The 19,768-nt window shown below is 51.2% G+C and overlaps 1 protein-coding gene across 1 annotated transcript in view; it reads left to right on the top strand.

The window, feature by feature from the left end:
- TECPR2 (tectonin beta-propeller repeat containing 2) overlaps positions 1–19,095 on the top strand; it is a 75,837-nt gene extending 56,742 nt beyond the window's left edge. Inside the window, 7 exon segments of the mRNA XM_010851330.1 lie at positions 1,277–1,450; positions 3,148–3,328; positions 4,546–4,687; positions 7,508–7,748; positions 8,432–8,521; positions 9,851–10,084; positions 18,661–19,095. Of these exon segments, the coding sequence (XP_010849632.1) occupies positions 1,277–1,450; positions 3,148–3,328; positions 4,546–4,687; positions 7,508–7,748; positions 8,432–8,521; positions 9,851–10,084; positions 18,661–19,010 (1,412 nt within the window). The 3' untranslated portion in view covers positions 19,011–19,095.
- Positions 19,096–19,768: the final 673 nt, after the last annotated feature.

The raw sequence follows: 19,768 nt of genomic DNA, 5'->3' as shown, positions 1-19,768 counted from the left end.
CTTTCATCAAGAGGCTTTTTAGTTCCTCTTCACGTTCTGCCATAAGGGTGGTGTCATTTGCATATCTGAGGTTATTGATATTTCTCCCGGCAATCTTGATTCCAGCTTGTGTTTCTTCCAGTCCAGCGTTTGTCATGATGTACTCTGCATAGAAGTTAAATAAGCAGGGTGACAGTATACAGCCTTGACGTACTCCTTTTCCTGTTTGGAACTAGTCTGTTGTTCTATGTCCAGTTCTAACTGTTGCTTCCTGACCTGCATACAGATTTCTCAAGAGGCAGGTCAGGTGGTCTGGTATTCCCATCTCTTTCGGAATTGTCCACAGTTTATTGTGATCCACACAGTCAAAGGCTTTGGCATAGTCAGTAAAGCTGACTTTATGTAGTTGTGAACTTTACCGTTTCCCTCTCATTTACCTCTGGGTTCATCTCCCCAGCCGGTTATAAGCTTCGGTTCTTCCCTGATTCTGTGAATTACTCTGTGTCTCCACACCGTTCAGTCCCTCACCGCTCCAGTGGGAGCTCTGTCTCCACCAGCTTGGTGCTCTGGCTGAGCTGTTCTGCAGGGCCCCGACCAGGCTGGGCACTCGGGGCTGTGGGCTGTGCCGGCCGCCTCTCCTGCGTCTGCGCCTCACGTCGGACCCTCTGTCCAGCCTGTGCGCTCTTGGTGACACTGGTGGTTTGTTACACCTTGCCTCCGTCTCCATAGACAGGCTTCCTGTTTGCCTTTCCTCCTTCCCTCCCCATTGTCTGTTGAGTAGAATCCTTTTCTAAGTGGGAAAAGGGACAGCCCAGCTCAGATGTGTCCTTTTCCTGCACCGTGTCCCTTTGGCTGGTCCAGAATTCACCCTGTGCCGTCGAGTCCCTTCGGGTGCTCTCTTTGCCGGGACGCTCACTGTGCCTCAGGACGGCCGTCCGGGCCCTCACCCGGCACGCCTAGCAGCGTCAGGACGGCCGTCCGGGCCCTCACCCGGCACGCCTAGCAGCACTGCTCTCTCCTACGTGGCGTGGGCCCCTGACGCCCGCCCTGTGTGCTGTGTCCTTGAGGCAGTCTCCCTTCCTGACGGCCTGCGGGCTGCTGGCTATCCCCTTTCACACATGAAGAGGCGGCTAAGGGGGCCCGGGGGCTCGCGCCTCAGCACTGCCCTTCCCCGGTCGGCGTAGCAGCAAAGGGGGCATGTTGGAGAAATCGCTTGCCCACAGCACCCAGAAGGGACTTTAGCGGGTAAGCATTCTCGGTGTTCATTGGCCCTTGAATAGAATTTTTATTTCCACAGGCGCCCTTCTTTGGAAGATTGAACAGAAGTCTAACCGAGCCTTTGCGTGCGGAAAAGTGACCATCAAGGGGAAGCGCCACTGGTACGAAGCTCTGCCCCAGGCGGTGTTTGTGGCCCTGAGTGACGACACGGCCTGGATCATCAGGACCAACGGGGACCTGTACCTGCAGACAGGTGGCTGCCCCGGGGTGACTGCTCTTTGGTGGCAATGTGCTTGGAGGCGGTGAGGGAGGGGCTGGGTGCGAATGGAAGTTAAAACGTCTCCGGAAATAGAGTATTTGCCATTGTTTCCGGAAAGAGAGTATTTGCCGCTGAAATCTATCGGCACCTTTCTGCTGCTCACTCACGTTCAGCCCAGGACGCATTTACAGCGGGAATTAATACAATTGTTTTGAATCTTATAGGGCTAGCCATTCATTGCATGTCCCTTTTCCTGTGGTATCAAATCTGCAGAGGAAAGAGTAACAGAAATGACATTAGAATAATTTTTCCCTTTAACTCATGACAGTTTTTTCAGCCCGGTCAAAGCCCTGCTTCCGTATCCTTATTTACACATGGGTCAGGAAAAAACATCGAGAAATAATCTGCTCCAAATAGCAGTTTATCTCGTCCTAGGAAACTGCCCTGAGGGGAACCTTTAGCTGTTGGAAGAGACTCAGTGGGACTTGTTTATTAAAAATAAACTGTAATGAGAGTCAGTGTTTATGTACCGTCAGCAAAATGGGATATGGGTTTCCAAAAGCAACATGATTTAGCAGTACCTGGAAATGAGTCCAGGGCAGGAGCTCTTTTTCGCTTGTCAGGAGGCCCTGTTGGATTTATGTAAAGATCAGTCTTTTGACCATTTAATACTGCTGCTTCCGAGAGGATGTTTCCATCTCTTTTGGGAACGGTCAGCCAGGAACAGCTCTGGGGCTGGAAGCCCTTCGCACCTGGCTCACTCTCGGCTGTGGGGATGCCAGGATGACAGCAGCTCCTGCCTCGGCCCAGAGGGCAGCCCTGCCAGCTTCGGGCCCGTGTGCCCGCCAGTCCCTCCAGCCTGTTCCTGTGGCTTCCTTGAAAGTGAAAAATAGCTGGGAAGACAGGCACGTCCAACTTCCAGAGGCATCTGAATATCATTCCTGCTGGGGAAAGAGGGCACTCTGGCCTGGGGATGAGGGGGGTCTTAAGAATCACCTGGGCAGTGATTTCAGCCCAACTCAGACCCACCCAGAGCTACTGGGTTAGAGTCTCCAGGTTTGGCCTGAGGATTAGTAGTGTAAGAAGTCCCGTAGGTGATTCCCACCGCGTTGAGTCCGAGGAAATGCAGCCCAAGGACTGTGATACCGAGAGGCACTTTAGTGATAAGTAGGGACACGTCAGGGAGTGCAGAGACCCAGCTGCAGGCCAAGGCCGCAGGTATGGGCTTTAGGTAGCAGCTGCTCTGCCAATTCCCTTAGGAATGGCCTCGGAGCTCCTGAGACAGGACTTGCAGAGTCTGCGAGGGCTGTGGCCACTGAGTGCGGAGGGCCTCTCTGCGCACTGGCTCCTCTGGGCCAGGGCCCTCCTGGCTCGGGTCTGGCTGCCCTCCTGTGCTGGGCTTTCATGTTCTCTCAGCACTTGTTTAGCTACTTGGGGACACTAGAAGGTCCTGAATTGTTGTTATTCCAGTTTCCAAAGAGCGTCCAAAAACACTACAGATGGACGTTATATTTAAGCACTGTTTAACCATCTTAGGTTAACTGAACCTTAAAAAGAGAAAGCACTTACTATGAAAGGAAAGGCTATTAATAACAGAATACCAAAAAAGAAAAATAAGCCAGCAACAGGATGAGAATGGGGAGTGAAATCCTGATGGTGTGTCTCTGGGGGCTTTCCACCCTCCCCGGCAGGTCTCAGCGTGGATCGCCCCTGTGCCAGAGCCGTGAAGGTCGACTGTCCGTTCCCGCTGTCCCAGGTCACTGCCCGCAACAGCGTGGTGTGGGCGCTGACGGAGCAGCGAGCCCTCCTGTACCGGGAGGGGGTGAGCAGCTTCTGCCCCGAGGGGGAGCTCTGGAAGTGCGACATAGTCAGGTATGCGAGCAGGGGCAGACGCGGTCTGTGTCCTCCTTGTCCCTGTCTGGTCTTTGTCAGCTTGATGCCCCTTAAGGGACGTGTGAGCCTTTCCCAGGCAGAGCTGGTTCCCTGAAGGTTTTCAAGGTTGTGGTGTTCTCTGGTATTGTCAGAGTCAATGCCAGGAGCCTGGGCTTTGAAGGCACCCTCTGCCTCCCTCTGACTGGCAGCCTGGACGTTGGGTCAGAGCTCAGTTTTAAAAATGCTTCTACCCTTGAGCAGCATTGTGTGTGACCTTGAGCCCCACGTGTTCACAGGTCTCTCATGGTGGTCTTTCTGCGGAACTGCCCAGCGTCAGAAAGTTTCTGTTTAGAGTCTCAGATGACTGAACCAAATATTTTCATTTATTATCCTCCTCGTCAGCTGAAATTATCCATGAATTACAGTTTATTTGGTTGCTTTCTACCAGTCAGAATTTTCATTGCAGAATTACTGTCAGGCCATTTTTCTAGCATGGAATTATCAGTAGTCCTTAGAAAAGTTAGACTAGGATAGTCTTGGTTTGAGTTTAGCATCCCAGGAAACTTGAGTGAGCTCCTCTTGAGAGCCGGGGGCGGTACTGGGCTAAGAGTGTGAACGTGACCCTGCCCTGGCCTCACAGAGCTCCCGTCTCGGGGAACCACCCCCCACTGGTGTAGGTGGTCCCAAGCTGGACAGGGACATGCCTCACGGGGGCGCCCCGGCCCCCCTGCAGAGGTCAGGGAGGCGCTGTGCTGGGGGGACTGCAGCTAATCCCTGACGCTGGCGGGGACATCACTGGATGGCAGAGGGAGGGTGTTGTCCGCTGAGAGGGCGGGTCTGCCAGGCTGCTACTGCGCTGCACAGCCTGGTGCTAAGGGGTTCTGTTCACTTAATTGGTGGAGGCAGGGGTGGGATGCTGGATCACGCAGGCCTGGCATCCCCCACACGCCTGCGCTTCTTCCTGGGTCGTCTTCTCTAAGGAGTGTTCCCCACCGTCCTGGGCCTGCAGTGTGTCCCTCAGGTCCCACCACACGTCTGAACTGCACATACTGCACAGCCATTGAACTCTGAACTCAGGCTTCCTTCCTTGGAACTTGCGAGTGGGGCTCATCTCTTGTCCCACACTGAGCACCCCCCAGACACTTGACGTCAGTGTCCCAGACACGCTGGGAGCCGAGAACCTGGTGCTGACACCACGCTGCTGTCCTTGTTTGCAGTGAGCGGCAGGCTCTGGAGCCTGTCTGTGTGACTCTCGGGGACCAGCAGAGCCTGTGGGCTCTGGACGTCCGAGGAAACCTGTGGTTCCGGACTGGCATTGTTTCCAAGAAGCCCCAAGGAGACGACGACCACTGGTGGCAGGTAGGTGTCTAGCTCCAGGGTCCGTGCCAGGGCGCCTCCCATTTGGCGCCCCTCCCTGTTCCTTACGGAGCTCAGGGAGCTTGGGTTAAACCAACAGTGTTCACTTCTGTTTCATGAGTTATGCGTGCTCAGTCGTGCCTGACTCTTTGCAGCCCTGTGAACTCCATGAAATTCTCCAGGCAAGAATACTGGAGTGGGTTTCCACTTCCTTCTCCAGGGGACCTTCTTGACCCAGGGATCAAACCCACATCTCCTGCACTGCAGGCAGAGCCTTTACCCCTCAGTCACCATCTGAGCACATCAGGAATATCAAGGCTTTTATCACAGAGAGTAACTCGGAAAGCTCTTTTTGCCTAAGTATGCAGGCTTAGTTTACTTAAATTTTGGTGTTATTTAGAAATTTGATATTACAGGCTAAATCGACCTAGTGACATCCATTTGAAGACCTAGGTGATACTAATATTTAACTCTGAAAGAGTGTACTAAGAAAAGAGATTAGATAATAGGTGTGAGAAACCCAACCCACAATTAAAATTCACTATCTCTGCTTGTACAGAAGGCCTGTAAATAAATGGTATTTCAACAAAGGAAGGGGGAATTTTCCCAGAAAAGTAAACACTGACAAATAATATGGTGTAATTAAGCTCTCTTTACCCCTCTGGCAACATTCAGCGTAAACGTGTCGCCCGCAGTCCCCAGCATGGTGAGTGGGACCGTGCTGGCGTTCACGCCGAGGGGTGCGCAGAGACTCTTCCTGTGTGAGCCCCACTGGGTCAGGCGCTGTCCCTCAGGCCTGCCTCGTTGAGGGCAGGTCTTCCATCGGCCGCTCTTAGGTCTTTCAGATGAGCATGTGGAAAAGGAAGTTGTGTTTGCTCTATGTCTCTAATTTAATATGCCAGGTGCTATTTGAAAAGTTATATAAATGATTCAAAAATACTCTGTATTTGTAACCGTATTATATGGTTTTACACACACACACACACAAAAAACGTATATATGTACTGAATTCTGTGTTTAAGTAGCGTAAGGAAAGCTAGATGCTGTTTTATCATAGTATTCAGAACGTTGTCTTCAGAGAGATGTGACAGAGTCGTCTCTGGGGTGTTTGGAAGCAAGCTGTTTCAGTTACTACAGGATTGATCGCTCTGTGGTGCTCGAGTCAGCATTATGTTTGGTCATTAAACCGTTCTTCTTTTTTAACTTGCATCCTACTTATTGGCCAGGCCTGGGTGCTGGGACTGAACATGTCCCAGGCTTTCCGTGTGGCCTGGCACCGTACCCCATGAGGAAGCGCAGTGGTCCCCAGGCTCTGCCGGCCTCCTGTGGACTCTGATAGAGTCTACCCGGCCAAGCTGGCACGACTCTGCCCATAAGAGAGAAAGAGGCCACAGGCTCTGCAGCTAACAAATACCATTTGCTTGAACCTCGGTACAAACAGCAACTCACAGTCAGCCCAAGTTCCATCACCGCAAGGAAGGGCTGTGTGCACACACGGAGTGCAGTGCTGATTTTATAGCTGCTTCTGTTGCATTTGTTTTGTTTATTACACGTGAGATTCCCTGTCGGGAGTGATTTCACATCACTCAGCATTTTGTTGTGCATGACCTCGGAGTGTGGCCTGCACGAGGCCGTCCTTAGAGTGGGGCCGTGACATTCTCTATAATTAAATCCACCAGGGTGGACAGACTCGGGAAGCCGTGCAGTCAGAGAGCTTTCTAGCAACCAGAGCTGCCCAGCAAGGAGAGGTTTCCTTAGACGGCCTGGAGAAAGGCCTCTTTCAGGGAAGGGAGAGAAGCATGTCCGGAACCGGAGCCCAGGTGTGCTCCACATGTCCAGGCCAGGTTCAGTCTGTACTGCTGTTCCGGCGTAGTTACTAACAGTGCCAGTGAGGTCAGGGCCTCCCTGTGGCTGATGGGAAAGCATCTGCCTGCAGAGCAGGAGGCTGGGGTTTGCTCCCTGCTCGGAAGGAGCCCCTGGAGAGGCGTGGCTGCCCACTGCAGTATGTTTTCTGGTTGTGCTGGGTCTTCGCTGCTGCACTGGCTTCTCGTTGCAGAGAGCAGGTTGCTCACCGCACTGGCTTCTCTCGTGGACACAGGCTCTCGGCGCGCAGGCCTCAGTAGTCGCGGCTCCCAGGCTCTAGAGCACGGGCTCGGTAGTTGTGGCACACGGGCCTGGTTGGCTCTGAGGCATGCAGGTGCTTCCCGAATCAGGGCTCAAAACCAGGCTTCCTGCGTTGGGAGGCCGATTCTTAACCACAGAGCCCCCAGGGAAGCCCCCACCCCAGTGTTCTTGCTTGAAGAATCCTGTGGACAGAGGCACCTGGCGGGCTACAGTCCATGGGGTTGCAGAGTCGAACACCACTGAGCGCCTCACACGTTCACTTTCCTGTTAGGTCACAAGTTGCTCCATCACTCTACCTATACTACCTTTTTAAAACCATGTTATGATTCTAAGTATTGTACCGGTTGTCCTTTGGAACTTTCTAAATTTCAAAACAAAATAATCCTTTCTCACTGATTTAGAATAAAAGACTTAGGGGTGCGGCGGGGTGATATTTAGTCGTAAAAGGAATGCATGCTTGTAAGAGGTGCACGCAGTAGAGAAGTATGTAAACTAAAGGCAGGTGTTAGCCTCCCCCTGAATCGACCCCTTGGAGGTAATCGCACCCTGCGGCAGGGCTGTCCCCACACCTGTCCCCAGCCCTCACACGAGCGAGCGCGCGCGTGCAGGTGGGGGCGGGGCCTTAGCTCTCGGGCCGCGCACATACAGAAGGCGCTTGTGACTGCACTGAGAGCAGGGTGCCTGCCCGCCTCCCTCCAGGTGAGCGTCACGGACTACGTGGTGTTTGACCAGTGCAGCCTGTTCCAGACCGTCATCCGCGCCACGCACTCCGTGGCCACGGCGGCCCAGGCGCCCGTGGAGAAGGTGGCGGACAGGCTCCGCACGGCATTCTGGTCCCAGCAGCTGCAGTGCCAGCCGAGCCTGCTGGGCGTCAACAACAGCGGCGTCTGGATCTCCTCGGGCAAGAACGAATTCCACGTCGCTCGAGGGAGTCTCATTGGTGGGTGAATTACTTCCACGTCAGCTTGATGGGCCGCTCCACTTAGAGTCAGCTTTGAAAGTACGGCTTTAAGACTCCGCTTGAAGAGATCATCTAGTGCCAGTGGTGTGAAGTGTGTGATGGAGGCGCCCTCTGTGCTCTGACAAGTGTCCTCTTTTTCGTCTGTCGTTCCTATGATTGGACACCGGTGTCTGCCTGGTGTGTCGTCAGTTTTCACTAGGGGTGTCGTAGGATATAAGGAGAGCGCAGAGAGCTTGTTTTTATGTCAGCAGTTTCCATTTACATGAAAAACTCCTCCCATACTTAGAGTCTAGTGAGAGAATAGTCCGTTTCCAAAAGAGAAAATTTCTGCCCTGTGGGAGACGCGAGGCTCGGGCGAGATCTGTAAACGTAGGCGTAAGTGCCCAGGTGCCAGCTGGGCCTTCGTTTCTGTGAGTGACCCCTGCTCAGTGGGTCTCCTCCAGCTTGTCTCCCCTGGGTGGCCTCCCCCAACCCTGGGCAGGACTGTAGCTCTGCCCGTTGGGCTGGCTCTCGCAGTGCTGGCTTGGGTCTCCAACGTTAAGGGCCCTCCAGAACCCCTCCTCTGTGAGGGGTTTTGAAGACCAATTGAGGCCTAGAACTGAAGTTCTGAAGTGTTCTGAAGTTCTTCTTTCTTTAACACACTCTTTCCTTACTCTCTGCAGGCACTTACTGGAGTCATGTTGTTCCCCGGGGGACCGCCTCTGCCACAAAGTGGGCCTTTGTGTTGGCATCCACTGCCCCCAGCAAGGAAGGTGGGTTGGGGTGCCACTGAATGGTTAAATCCATGGTCTGATGTGGTCGAGTTGGGGTGGGAGCCTGGCCGTGGTGGTGTCACGGGCGAGGGCCCCTGAAGCTGGACAGGAGAGAAGAGCCTGGTGTGGGGTGCTGAGGGAGTCGAGTCTGGAGACGAGGCTCCTCCTGACGGCCGGGCGCATCCTGTGTGGCGGCTGAGGCTGGCAGCCGGTACCGCAGCAGCACATCTTGGGGCCATAGCACAGGCCAGTCGGCACCAGGCTTGTCCGGGTGCTGGGCCATTTCCCCTGTGATCCTCGTTTACAGATCCCCCTGCTGGCCTCAGTCCCACTGCCCCCTGGCAGGCAGGCCTCCCAACTCCACTCAGAACTCAGAGCCCCTCCTGCAGCTCAGGGTAGTCAGGTGGCCCTGCTGGCAGCCAAAGCATCCGCCCAGGATGGTGCCGAGTCCAACGAGACGACGCCATGAGTCTGTGGTTCAGAGGGAGCAGCCGGCGAGGTCCAGCCTGTAGCCGCCAGAATGTGGAGGATTCGGTCAGTGCAACAGAGTACTCCCTCGCCAGACGGTCTGACCGCAGTGCCGAGGGAGAGAGCTCTGAACACCACAGGTGTCCTGAATGCGGCCACAAAACTGACCTGAGCTGACGGGAGGCCCCTCCTGCCCTCGTCTGTCCTGCGGGTCGCGACCAGGACGCGCTGCGCTGTAGAAGCATCACTGCGCCGCCTGGGTTGGGGTGGCGGCTGGAGGGTTACCAGCTGACTCCTCAGGGCTGTTACCTAAATGTCTGGCATGACCGTGACGTTACGTTTTCAAACTCCCCCCAAAAATTTAATTTCAAACTGTATCTGGCCCCAGGTTTTAGATAATCTGACTGAGATTTTAAAACTTCTCTAAGCATGGTTTGCATTTTAAAGTGAATTGAGCCTCAAGGACTCTGAATAAATGGAGACAATGAAAGCGTGTAATTTGGGGGTGAGGAAAGGGAGAAGAGGCTTCCTGGTGTTCTGGGCCTCCTCCAGCAGCCTCACCCTGCTGCCCACCTGTCACCCGGGCAGAGGCTCCTCGGTGGCGTACTGCCAAGGAGTCGCTGAGCTTGCTTCCTCAGGACCCTGGCCAGTACACCACGATGAAGGCTTCCCGGTTCATCATAGAACATCCAAGGTCTGGGCCACTGAGCCGGTGACGTGGGCTTCCAAGATCTGAACTCTTTTGTTTTTTCTGAGTGTGTTGGGCTGGTTTCCTGTTTACTGGCTGCTCCTGCCCCACGGTGGGGAGCGAGGGTGGGCACCGGGCTGGGGCCTCACAGTGATGCTGTGACCTCTCTGCAGGAAGCTCGCTGTGGCTATGCCAGAGCAGCAAGGACCTGTGCCGCCTGAGTGCCCAGCACGCCCAGTCCCGCCCGTCTACCGTGCAGCTGCCCCCTGACGCCGAGATGAGGGCCTACGCCGCCTGCCAAGATGCCCTGTGGGCGCTGGACAGCCTCGGCCAGGTGTTCATCCGGACGCTGTCCGCCAGCTGCCCCACAGGCATGCACTGGGCCCGGCTGGACCTCTCCCAGCTAGGTAGGCTGCCTGCACTGCCGCCCCCGCCCACCTTCAGCCGCTTGGAGATGGGAGCCTGACCCGCCTCCCAGGGCCCCTGTGTTCAACCGAGTGACTTCTTGGAGGCCGCTCACTAAATTGCAGGAGGCCGATTAGCCGCTCTTGCGGGTTAATGGGCCTCCTAAGAATTTAGCGAGGGGCCTCCCCTCCCCACCCTCTCCAGGTTGCAGGGTTTAGAACCCAGGAGGAACATGTCCGAGAGAGGGGCCGGGAGAGCCACTCCGGCCCATCCTGCAGTGCGGCTGCCTCTGTTGCTCAGTGCCCGTCCGGTCTGGGCACCAGGGTCAGGCCTGCGGCTGGGACAGCCCTCCTTACCCCGCTGCCCAGGGTGTGCGGATCCCCACGTGCTCTGAGTGTCCCCACCAGGGCTGCAGGGCAGCCAAGCAGCCTGATGCTGTTTATAAGTAATTCATTCCCATTCCGGGAAATAAGAGTGAGCTGCACTTTCAGGTCATCCTCCGGGCAGAGTGTCAGGCATGGCTGTCGGGAGGCGAGGCTCTCCCAGCCCCTCCAGGGCCCATGTGAGCCTTAGGAATACTTCTCAGCCGGATGGGTTCCCACCTGGTGAACTGACAACCAGTATTCTGTTAGGCGATAGAATTGAATTTTATAAGCATTTAACATTTGAGAATTCAACTACGTGTTCTCGTTTAACAAATAAAAAGGGAGGACGAGGAGGGAGGAGGGGGCGTTGTCCACCTTCCCCCCGGGCAGCCCTCGCTGCGCCTCCAGCCAGCGGCCTCTCACCGCCATCCTGTAATGCGCAGAGGCTCCGTTGTTCTTTGGTCCCACGAGGCCCCCAAGTATAATCAGCTTAGCTGGAGAAGCAGGTTGGTTCTCAACTAAAGAAGCAAGCTTTGTTCCAAAGCTAGGAATTTTCCAGGGTCATTTAGATTATTTATGCTTTTGGCATCTCCTTGTTTTGAACCTAAGCCCCACACCAGGGTGGGTTGTGGTCCAGCCAGCAGAGCATTCACCCGGCCGCCACCCCCAGGAGGACCGGAGTGGCCTTGCTGGCCGTGCTCCTGCCTGCACTGTGGGGTGCCCTCCTGCCTTCCCTGGGACACTTTGGCATGATCTTAGTTTTTTGAACATTGAGTTTTAAGCCAGCTTTTTCACTCTCCTCATTCACCTTTATCAGGAGCCTCTTTAGTTCCTCTTCACTTTCTGCCATAAGGGTGGTGTCATCTGCATATCTGAGGTTATTGATATTTCTCCCGGCAAACTTGATTCCAGCTTGTGCTTCATCCAGCCCAGCGTTTCTCATGATGTACCCTGCGTATAAGTTAAATAAGCAGGGTGACAATATACAGCCTTGACGTACTCCTTTTCCTATTTGGAACCAGTCCGTCGTTCCATGTCCTGTTCTAACTCTTGCTTCTTGTCTTGCATATAGGTTTCTCAGGAGGCAGGTAAGGTGGTCTGGTATTCCAATCTCTAAGAATTTTCCAGTTTGTTGTGATCCACACAGTCAGAGGCTTTAGTGTAGTCAATGAAGCAGAAATAGATGTTTTTCTGGAATTCCCTTGCTTTCTCCATGATCCAGTGGGTGTTGACAATTTGATCTCTGGTTCCCCTGCCTTTTCTAAACACAGCTTGTACATCTGGAAGTTCTCAGTTCACGTATCACTGAAGCCTAACTTGAAGGATTTTGAGCATAACCTTGGTAGCATGTGATATGAGTGCAATTGTATGGTAGTTTGAACATTCTTTGGCATTGCTCTTCTTTGGAATTGGAATGACAACTGACCTTTTCCAGTCCTGTGGCCACTGTTGAGTTTTTTAGATTTGCTGACATATTGAGTGCAGCACTTTTAACAGCATCCTTTTTTAGGATTTTAAATAGTTCAACTCTAATTATATCACCTCCACCAGCTTTGTTCATAGTGCATACATGCGTGTGTGCTAAGTCACTTCAGTCATTTCCGACCCTTTGTGACCCTATAAACTGTAGCCCACCAGGCTCCTCTGTCCATGGGATTCCCCAAGCAAGAATACTGGAGTGGGTATCTTGCCATGCCCTTCTCGAAGGGATTGTCCCAACCCAGGAATTGAACCCACATCTCTCAGGTCTCCAGCACTGGCAAGTGGGTTCTTTACCACTAGCTCTACCTGGGAAGCCCTTCGTTCATAGGAATGCTTCCTGAAGCCTGCTTGACTTCACACTCCAGGAGGTTGTTGCCTTTTCATTTTGTTGATGGTCCAAAATGTACTCTCTTTCCTGACTTCACTTCTCTGTTCCATTAGCTTCTCTGGCTGTTTCTGCTTCTCTGCTGGCCAATGTGGTAGACAGTGTCTCTCCGTCTTCCCCAGAAGGTCTCCTGGGCTGTCTTATCCTCTGCTTCCCTCCATCACTGCCAGGGCCAGAGCTCCACACCCCTGCATACACTCCCGCACGGCCATCACCGCCTCTCGGCTCTGGTGTGCCCCCTCCCGCCACAGCTGCCTGAGCTCTCGTCCTAAAACTCGGCTCGGGACGCCACCCTTGCTTGACCTTAAGTGGCTCCACATGCCCTGGAGTCAAGTTCCAGTCTTGGGGTGACTCCCGCACCCTGGCGGCCTGGCCAGCTCAGCCTGCCTTTTGAGGGCCTGGTGCCGTGGGGTTCCCAGTGCTGGCCATTGCTCTTACCGTGCCAGGCTCCCCTTTCTCCCCGTCGTCTAGAGCATCCACCCTGCTCTTGCCTTCCTCAGTCAGCGCCCTGTTCCCACGCTGTCCCAGCACTCATTTCTTTCAGACCCTCGAGGAGCTTCCATTGAAGGTGGAGGGCCCCGCACATGGCCATATCCACCCACAGCAGAAATTAGACTGTCAGGCAAGTTGCCATCATTTTGCAACTCCATTTCTGAGTAATTCTGGAATATGGGTTTTGATTCCTTGTTACTGATCATCACAAATAAAACTAGTAACAGGTACAAGGTGTCTTCACCATAATTCATTAGTCTAGCTCCACATTATCATCCGCTTGCCCAAGGCGTGAGGTAGGAGATGCTGGCTTATCAGAGCTGCTCAGAGATGTGCTTTATTACCTGGTTCCCTTTCAGTCCTGGCCGCTTCTTTACAGATGTTCTGACACTGAAAACAAAAAAAACAGAAACCCATCTTCCCAGTGCTAGCAGTGTGATCCAGGCTACCTCATGCCAGCCTTGATCGTGGGCAACACCAGGTCATTTAAAGTCTGGAATGTCACCTCCTCTTACAATGTAAGTTAGGTATTTCAGTTTTAAGAATGACTTTAGCAAAGTATCAAATCAAGAACACGCTTTCTGTCTTTTCTGTCTTTCTTTTTCAAGATGTAGCGTCCCTCTTTTCTGTCCTTGTACAAATTACCAAATCGCTGCTTTGGGATTAGACTAAGAGAATTATTTTTCTCTCTTTAAATTCAGGTATAGTTGGTCTACAGCCTTGTGTTGCTACTAACAAGTACAGCAAAGTGAGTCAGTTACGCATGTGTCCACCCTTTTTTAGATTCTATTCCCATGTGACAGTGTTGTATCAATTGTTGCTCTACAGCAAAGTGATTCGGTTATACCTACACACACACACACACATATATTATTTTCCATCATGGTTTATCCATCATAGAATATTGACTGTTGTGCCCTGTGCTATATAGTAGAACCGTGTTATTTATTCTACATGTAATAGCTTAACATCTACTAACCCTAACCTCTGAATCCATCCCTCCCTTAACCCCAACCCCTTGGCAACCACCAGTCAGTTCTCTATGTCCCTGATTCTATTTCTGTTTCATAAATAAGTTAATTTGTGTCAAATTTTAGATTCCACATATAAGTGAAATTATTATTGTATGTAATTATTATATGTACAAATTATTATATATATAGACAAAAATTATTATATTTGTTTTTCTCTTTCTGACTTCATTTAATATAATAATTTCTAGTTGCACCCATGTTGCTACAGGTGGCCTTACTGGCATTATCCCAGATGTTTATCCATCCGTCATCGATGGACATGTAGGTTGCTTGCATGCCTTGGCTGTTATGCATAGTGCTGCTGTGCAGATGCAGGTGCCTGTATCTTGTGGAATTATAGTTTTGTCCAGATAGATCCCCAGGAGTGGGATCGCTAGATCATGTTATCTCTATTTGTAGTGTTTAAGGAACCTCCATGCTGTTCTCCACAGTGGCTGCACCAGCTGACGTTTCCCCCGACAGGGCAGGAGGGCCCCTTTGTCCGCGCCATCCCCAGTGTTTAATTTTTGCAGACTTGTTAGTGACAGCCATTCTGACTGCTGCGAGTGGTGCCTCCTTGTGGTTTCGGTTTGCGTCTCTTAGACTGAGAGACTTCTTCAGTTAAATGTTTAGCTGCTGAGCTCAGTTACAGAGACCGAATATGAAATGTTATGACTTAAGACAAGCCTAGTTTTTAGAAAAAAGTTGCATCGTTTAGCAGATATTTAAGACGCTCATAACATTTCATTTCCCAGTACACATAAAATGCCTGTGTCAGGCACTAGAATGTTCAGCGAACAAATGCAATCTGTAATTGAGTTCATCTGGTCACAGAGTTTAATGAAGACAGATTCAGCGTCAGCTCATGCCTTTAGGTAACAAATAGGACCATATTATATAGTAACTTATGCAGAAAAGCAATTTTATAAATAGTGAAAACCAAATAAATGCCACCTTTTGTTCTAAAATATATGTTTAAAAAGTAGTCTTAAAGGGAAAACGTCTGATCTGTTGAATAAAGTAATTAAAACTTTTTTTTTTACATGGGAGCAGAAAGCAAAACAGAAGACAGGAAAATTATAGTGTGTCTGTGTTAGCTGGACTAGTGTTGTAGTTAACAAGCCCCGGATACCCGCGACTTAACACACGCTTGCTGCCCTCTGCTCCCACGAGGTGGTTCTCGCCCGGTCGTCGTCTCGCGGGTGGTGGCTGACTGAGCCCTGCTGTGCACTGTGGCCACTGCACATGGACCACTGAAGGGAAGGCCTTCTTGCCAGCTCATTTATGCTTCAGCTCAGGAATGACGGACCCCTTCCGCTCACAGCCCATTGTCCAGAACCTGTGGTGGGGGGAGGGGGGTGCCCTTAACTCCAGGGGCTGTGACAAGCCCGGGGGTGCTGGGGAGCTGTGTTTGGCGCCACCTGTCTGCACCCCATAGGCCTGCGTCCAGGCAGCCCGAGAGACCGTCTGGGAGGTAGGACGCCACAGAAAGGCCCTTGACTAAATGTTTTCTCTTTTGACCTGTCTCTCCCGTTTGAAATAAATTCACTTATACACAGGCGTTTACACTTGTTCTGGAAGACGCTGGCCTTGTAATGTGAGCTCTGTGTCTCACTAGGGGTGGAGCTCGTTGCTCAGTCTGAGGTGCTGATCCAGGGTGTTTCTGTCACCATGGACCTTTCTTCACAGGAGCAGTTCCTAGTAGGGCAGGTTGACGATCCCAACATAGAATCCTTTTAAATTAACATTTTAAAGTGAGAATTTGTTTCTCAGCTATTTCTGTAATTTACTGCTGGAAGTACTTTATTTGGATTGCTACAGATCTTTTAATATGTAATGTTGGAGCCCTGGGATGTCTATTTTAACTCTGTAAAAGATTTTTAAAATACAGTATCATCTTTAGGAAATTTTTCCAGTAGTAATGGACTAATATTTTTAAGCTAAATACACGTGATGAGATTTTCCCATTGCAGGATCCGTGCCTGTGATCTGGTGATGACGCGGGCTGTCATCTGATGCCAGTGACAACTGTGTGGGGTGGCCAAGAGCCCCCTGCCAGTGAGCCTAGCTGCGCCACCTTTTTCCTGCTCTATAGTCAGAATGACTCATCCCCTAACTCAGTCACCAGAAGTCAAACCATTCAACTTGAAAAATGGGCAAAAGGCTTGACAGATACTTCACAAAGGAAGTGCCCCCATAAGCACATTAAAAGGCTCTCAGCATTACTTGTTATCAGGAACATGCAAATTAAAACAATGACAAGATGCCACTTTACTTCTACTAGGATGGCGGACATGAAAAGATACCCAGAGTGGATGCTGGTGAGGTGTTGGCCGCAGGTGGGTGTGTAAGATGGGCTACTGGCGGCCTCTTTGGAAGTTAAACATATAAATGTTATAGCCCAGAGTCCCACTCCTAGGTGTTACTCAGGAAAAACAACACACGTTCACCAAAAAGTCTCCTACAGGAATGACGACAGCAGCTTTGCTCCTAGCAGCACAACGTGGAAGTGACCCGAGTGTCTGCCAGTAGGAGACACTAACTGTGGCTGTTACCTGCAGCGGGATGTTACTCAGCAGTGAGGAGGAGTGAATGGCTGACTTCCCGTCCAGAACATTACACTGAGAGCAGGAAGCCGGGCCAGGGGGAGTGCCGGCCTTGATCCTGTTCTCCTGGACTTCTAGCCCAGCCTGACTGGATCTGTGGCAACAGAAGTCAAAACAGTGGCTGCCTCAGGGCAGAGGGTGTTGACCAGAAGAGGCCTGAGGGAACTTTCTGGGTGGTGAAAATGTTCTGTGACAGGATAAGACGCAGGTTACTCCGGTATATTCACTTGTCAGCAGTGATGAGGCTGAACTTGTAAGATCTGTGCACTCAGCAGGTGTGGAGCCCGAGGCCAGAAGCAGCAGGCAGGGAGAGTTGGCCTGGCCTGGGTTCAGACCCCAGTGCACCCTTGCCTCCTGGCTTAGCCGCCTTCTCTCTGGGATCTTGGGCAGATCTCTTCAGTCCACGTCCTGATGGCCTCATGTGTGAGCTGGGGCAATAATAACCAGGTATGGTTGTTGTGAGGTTCAGCGACTGTTGGCTGTTGCTCTTTCTCCCAGATAAACTCTTAATCAAATATAATTTCTCTTTAAAGGCTCCTCCCACTTCTTTTCCTCTTAAAATTAGCTTAATAAACAAGGAGAAATGTAAAAAGAAAAATGAAGATTCCAGGAGGCTTCATTAGTCAATTGTAATTGGAAGGATTGATGCTGAAGCTGAAACTCCTAGTACTTAGGCCACCTGATGCAAAGAACTGACTCATTTGAAAAGACCCTGATGCTGAGAAAGATTGAGGGCAGGGGGAGAAGGGGACGACAGAGGATAAGATGGTTGGATGGCATCACCAACTCGATGGACATGAGTTTGAGTAAGCTCTGGGAGTTGGTGATGGACAGGGAGGCCTGGCGTGCTGCAGTCCATGGGGTCACAAAGAGTCAGAAACGACTGAGCGACTGAACTAGACTGAATTCTGATTAGGATCAAGATTATGCAAACAATGAATTCTCTCACCCCAGACCCAGAATTTGCTACTAACGGTTGTGTATGTGATGAAGCTCATTGTGAGGCCCATTCAGTTCAGTTCAGTTCAGTCGCTCAGTCGTGTCCGACTCTTTGCGACCCCATGAATCGCAGCATGCCAGGCTTCCCTGTCCATCACCATCTCCCAGAGTTCAATCAAACTCACGTCCATCGAGTCTGTGATGCCATCCAGCCATCTCATCCTCTGTCGTCCCCTTTTCCTCCTGCCCCCAATCCCTCCCAGCATCAGAGTCTTTTCCAGTGAGTCAACTCTTCGCATGAGGTGCCCAAAGTACTGAAGTTTCAGCTTTAGCATCAGTCCTTCCAATGAACACCCAGGGCTGATCTCCTTTAGAATGGACTGGTTGGATCTCCTTGCAGTCCGAGGGACTCTCAAGAGTCTTCTCCAACACCACAGTTCAAAAGCATCAATTCTTTGGCGCTCAGCTTTCTTCACAGTCCAACTCTCGCATCCATACATGACCACTGGAAAAACCATAGCCTTGACTAGATGGACCTTTGTTGGCAAAGTAATGTCTCTGCTTTTCAATATGCTGTCTAGGTTGGACATAACTTTCCTTCCAAGGAGTAAGTGTCTTTTAATTTCATGGCTGCAGTCACCATCTGCAGTGATTTTGGAGCCCAGAAAAATAAAGTCTGACACTGTTTCCACTGTTTGCCCATCTATTTCCCATGATGTGATGGGACCGGATGCCATGATCTTAGTTTTACGAATGTTGAGCTTTAAGCCAACTTTTTCACTCTCCTCAAAAGGCTTTTTAGTTCCTCTTCACTTTCTGCATAAGGGTGGTGTCATCTGCATATCTGAGGTTATATTTCTCCCAGCAGTCTTGATTCCAACTTGTGTTTCTTCCCACCCAGCGTTTCTCATGATGTACTCTGCATAGAAGTTAAATAAGCAGGGCGACAATATACAGCCTTGACGTGCTCCTTTTCCTATTTGGAACCAGTCTGTTGTTCCATGTCCACCATGCTGAGGTATTAACCCGTGCTTGGTGGCTCAGGGCGTGTGCTGATGGCATCTTGACTCCTCTGTCTCTGGTGTGGGAGGGCTGCAGTGTGGCGCCAGGCGGGTGGCTGGGCACCCAGAGGCCTTGGTGACTCTCGTGTCCGATAATATTCTCCAGCCATAGAGTTCAGCTGCACACGCAGTGTCATTTCTTCCTTTGAAGAACAAAATCAAAGTTCATAGCTTACATGAGCCGTGAGTCATCACACGAAAGTGGCTAGCACGTGTGCCTTCTGTCTGTTTACAGGAGCTGTGAAACTGACGAGTCTGGCCTGTGGAAACCAGCACGTCTGGGCCTGTGACTCCAGGGGTGGCGTTTACTTCCGCGTTGGCACCCAGCCGCTGAACCCCAGTCTGATGCTTCCGGCCTGGATAGCGATTGAGCCGCCTGTCCAGGTGAGCAGAGGTTGCCTGATCCCAGCTCCCCAGTTGGCCGGTCAGGTGCTGAGGTGGGGAGAGGACGCACCTGCCGACGAGGGCCTCCCAGCAAACGGGGCGGAGGCGCGTATTCGAGCGCCGGGGGCTGAGTGTGCCTGGGGTCGGCACAAACTCATTCCCTGGCGTTCTAACTCAGAGTCTGGTATTTGTGGAGTTTAGAGCTGAACAGGTTCACGATGATCTGAGCCAGGGCTGCTTTTTCTTTCTCAAAAATGTTTTGTTTCTGACTTTTTAAAAATGAGCATTATTAAAAATAAAATAAAATTAGAGAAAAAAAAAATAAAAATAAAAATTAACTCAAAAAAAAAAAAAAAAATGAGCATTATTTTCTTTAAAGCAAATAATATCCAAAAGGAAGAGAGTAAAAGTCTCATAAAGATCTTGTGATGAGAGAGCCTGTTACCATTATTTTGTGAGTGCCTTTTCTATTTTGTTGAAGAAATAGTTTTTCCTTTTTAAAAAAATATTTATTTGCTGCATCAGGTCTTAAGTTGTGCGTCACGCGAGGTCTCTGTGTGGCGCAGACTCTAGTTGTCACGCGAGGTCTCTGTGTGGCGCAGACTCTCTAGTTGTCACGCAAGGTCTCTCTCTATGGCGCAGACTCTCTATAGTTTCACGCGAGGTGTCTCTCTGTGGCGCAGAGTCTCTTGTCGTGCACATGCTCAGTTGCTCTGACGCATGTGGGGTCTTAGTTCCCCAACCAGGGATTGAACCCACGTCCCCTGCTTTGCAAGGAGGATTGTTAGCCACTGGACCCCCAGGGGAGTCCTCAGAAATTATTTTTCTTATGCATCCCATCCCATCCCCAACGCCTATCGTATTTTAGTTTACCATGTATCCTAAATGTTTTTCTTTTGACTGTTCTACCACTCAAATCAAAAGCTGAAGTCTGATTTTCGTGCACTCTTTAGTTACTC

This window comes from Bison bison, unplaced genomic scaffold, assembly GCF_000754665.1.
Source record: "Bison bison bison isolate TAMUID 2011002044 unplaced genomic scaffold, Bison_UMD1.0 scf7180017864302, whole genome shotgun sequence".
NCBI classification, from domain to species: domain Eukaryota; kingdom Metazoa; phylum Chordata; class Mammalia; order Artiodactyla; family Bovidae; genus Bison; species Bison bison.
Note: the sequence above shows the minus strand (reverse complement) of the source record. Positions and strands in the feature narration are given on the sequence as shown.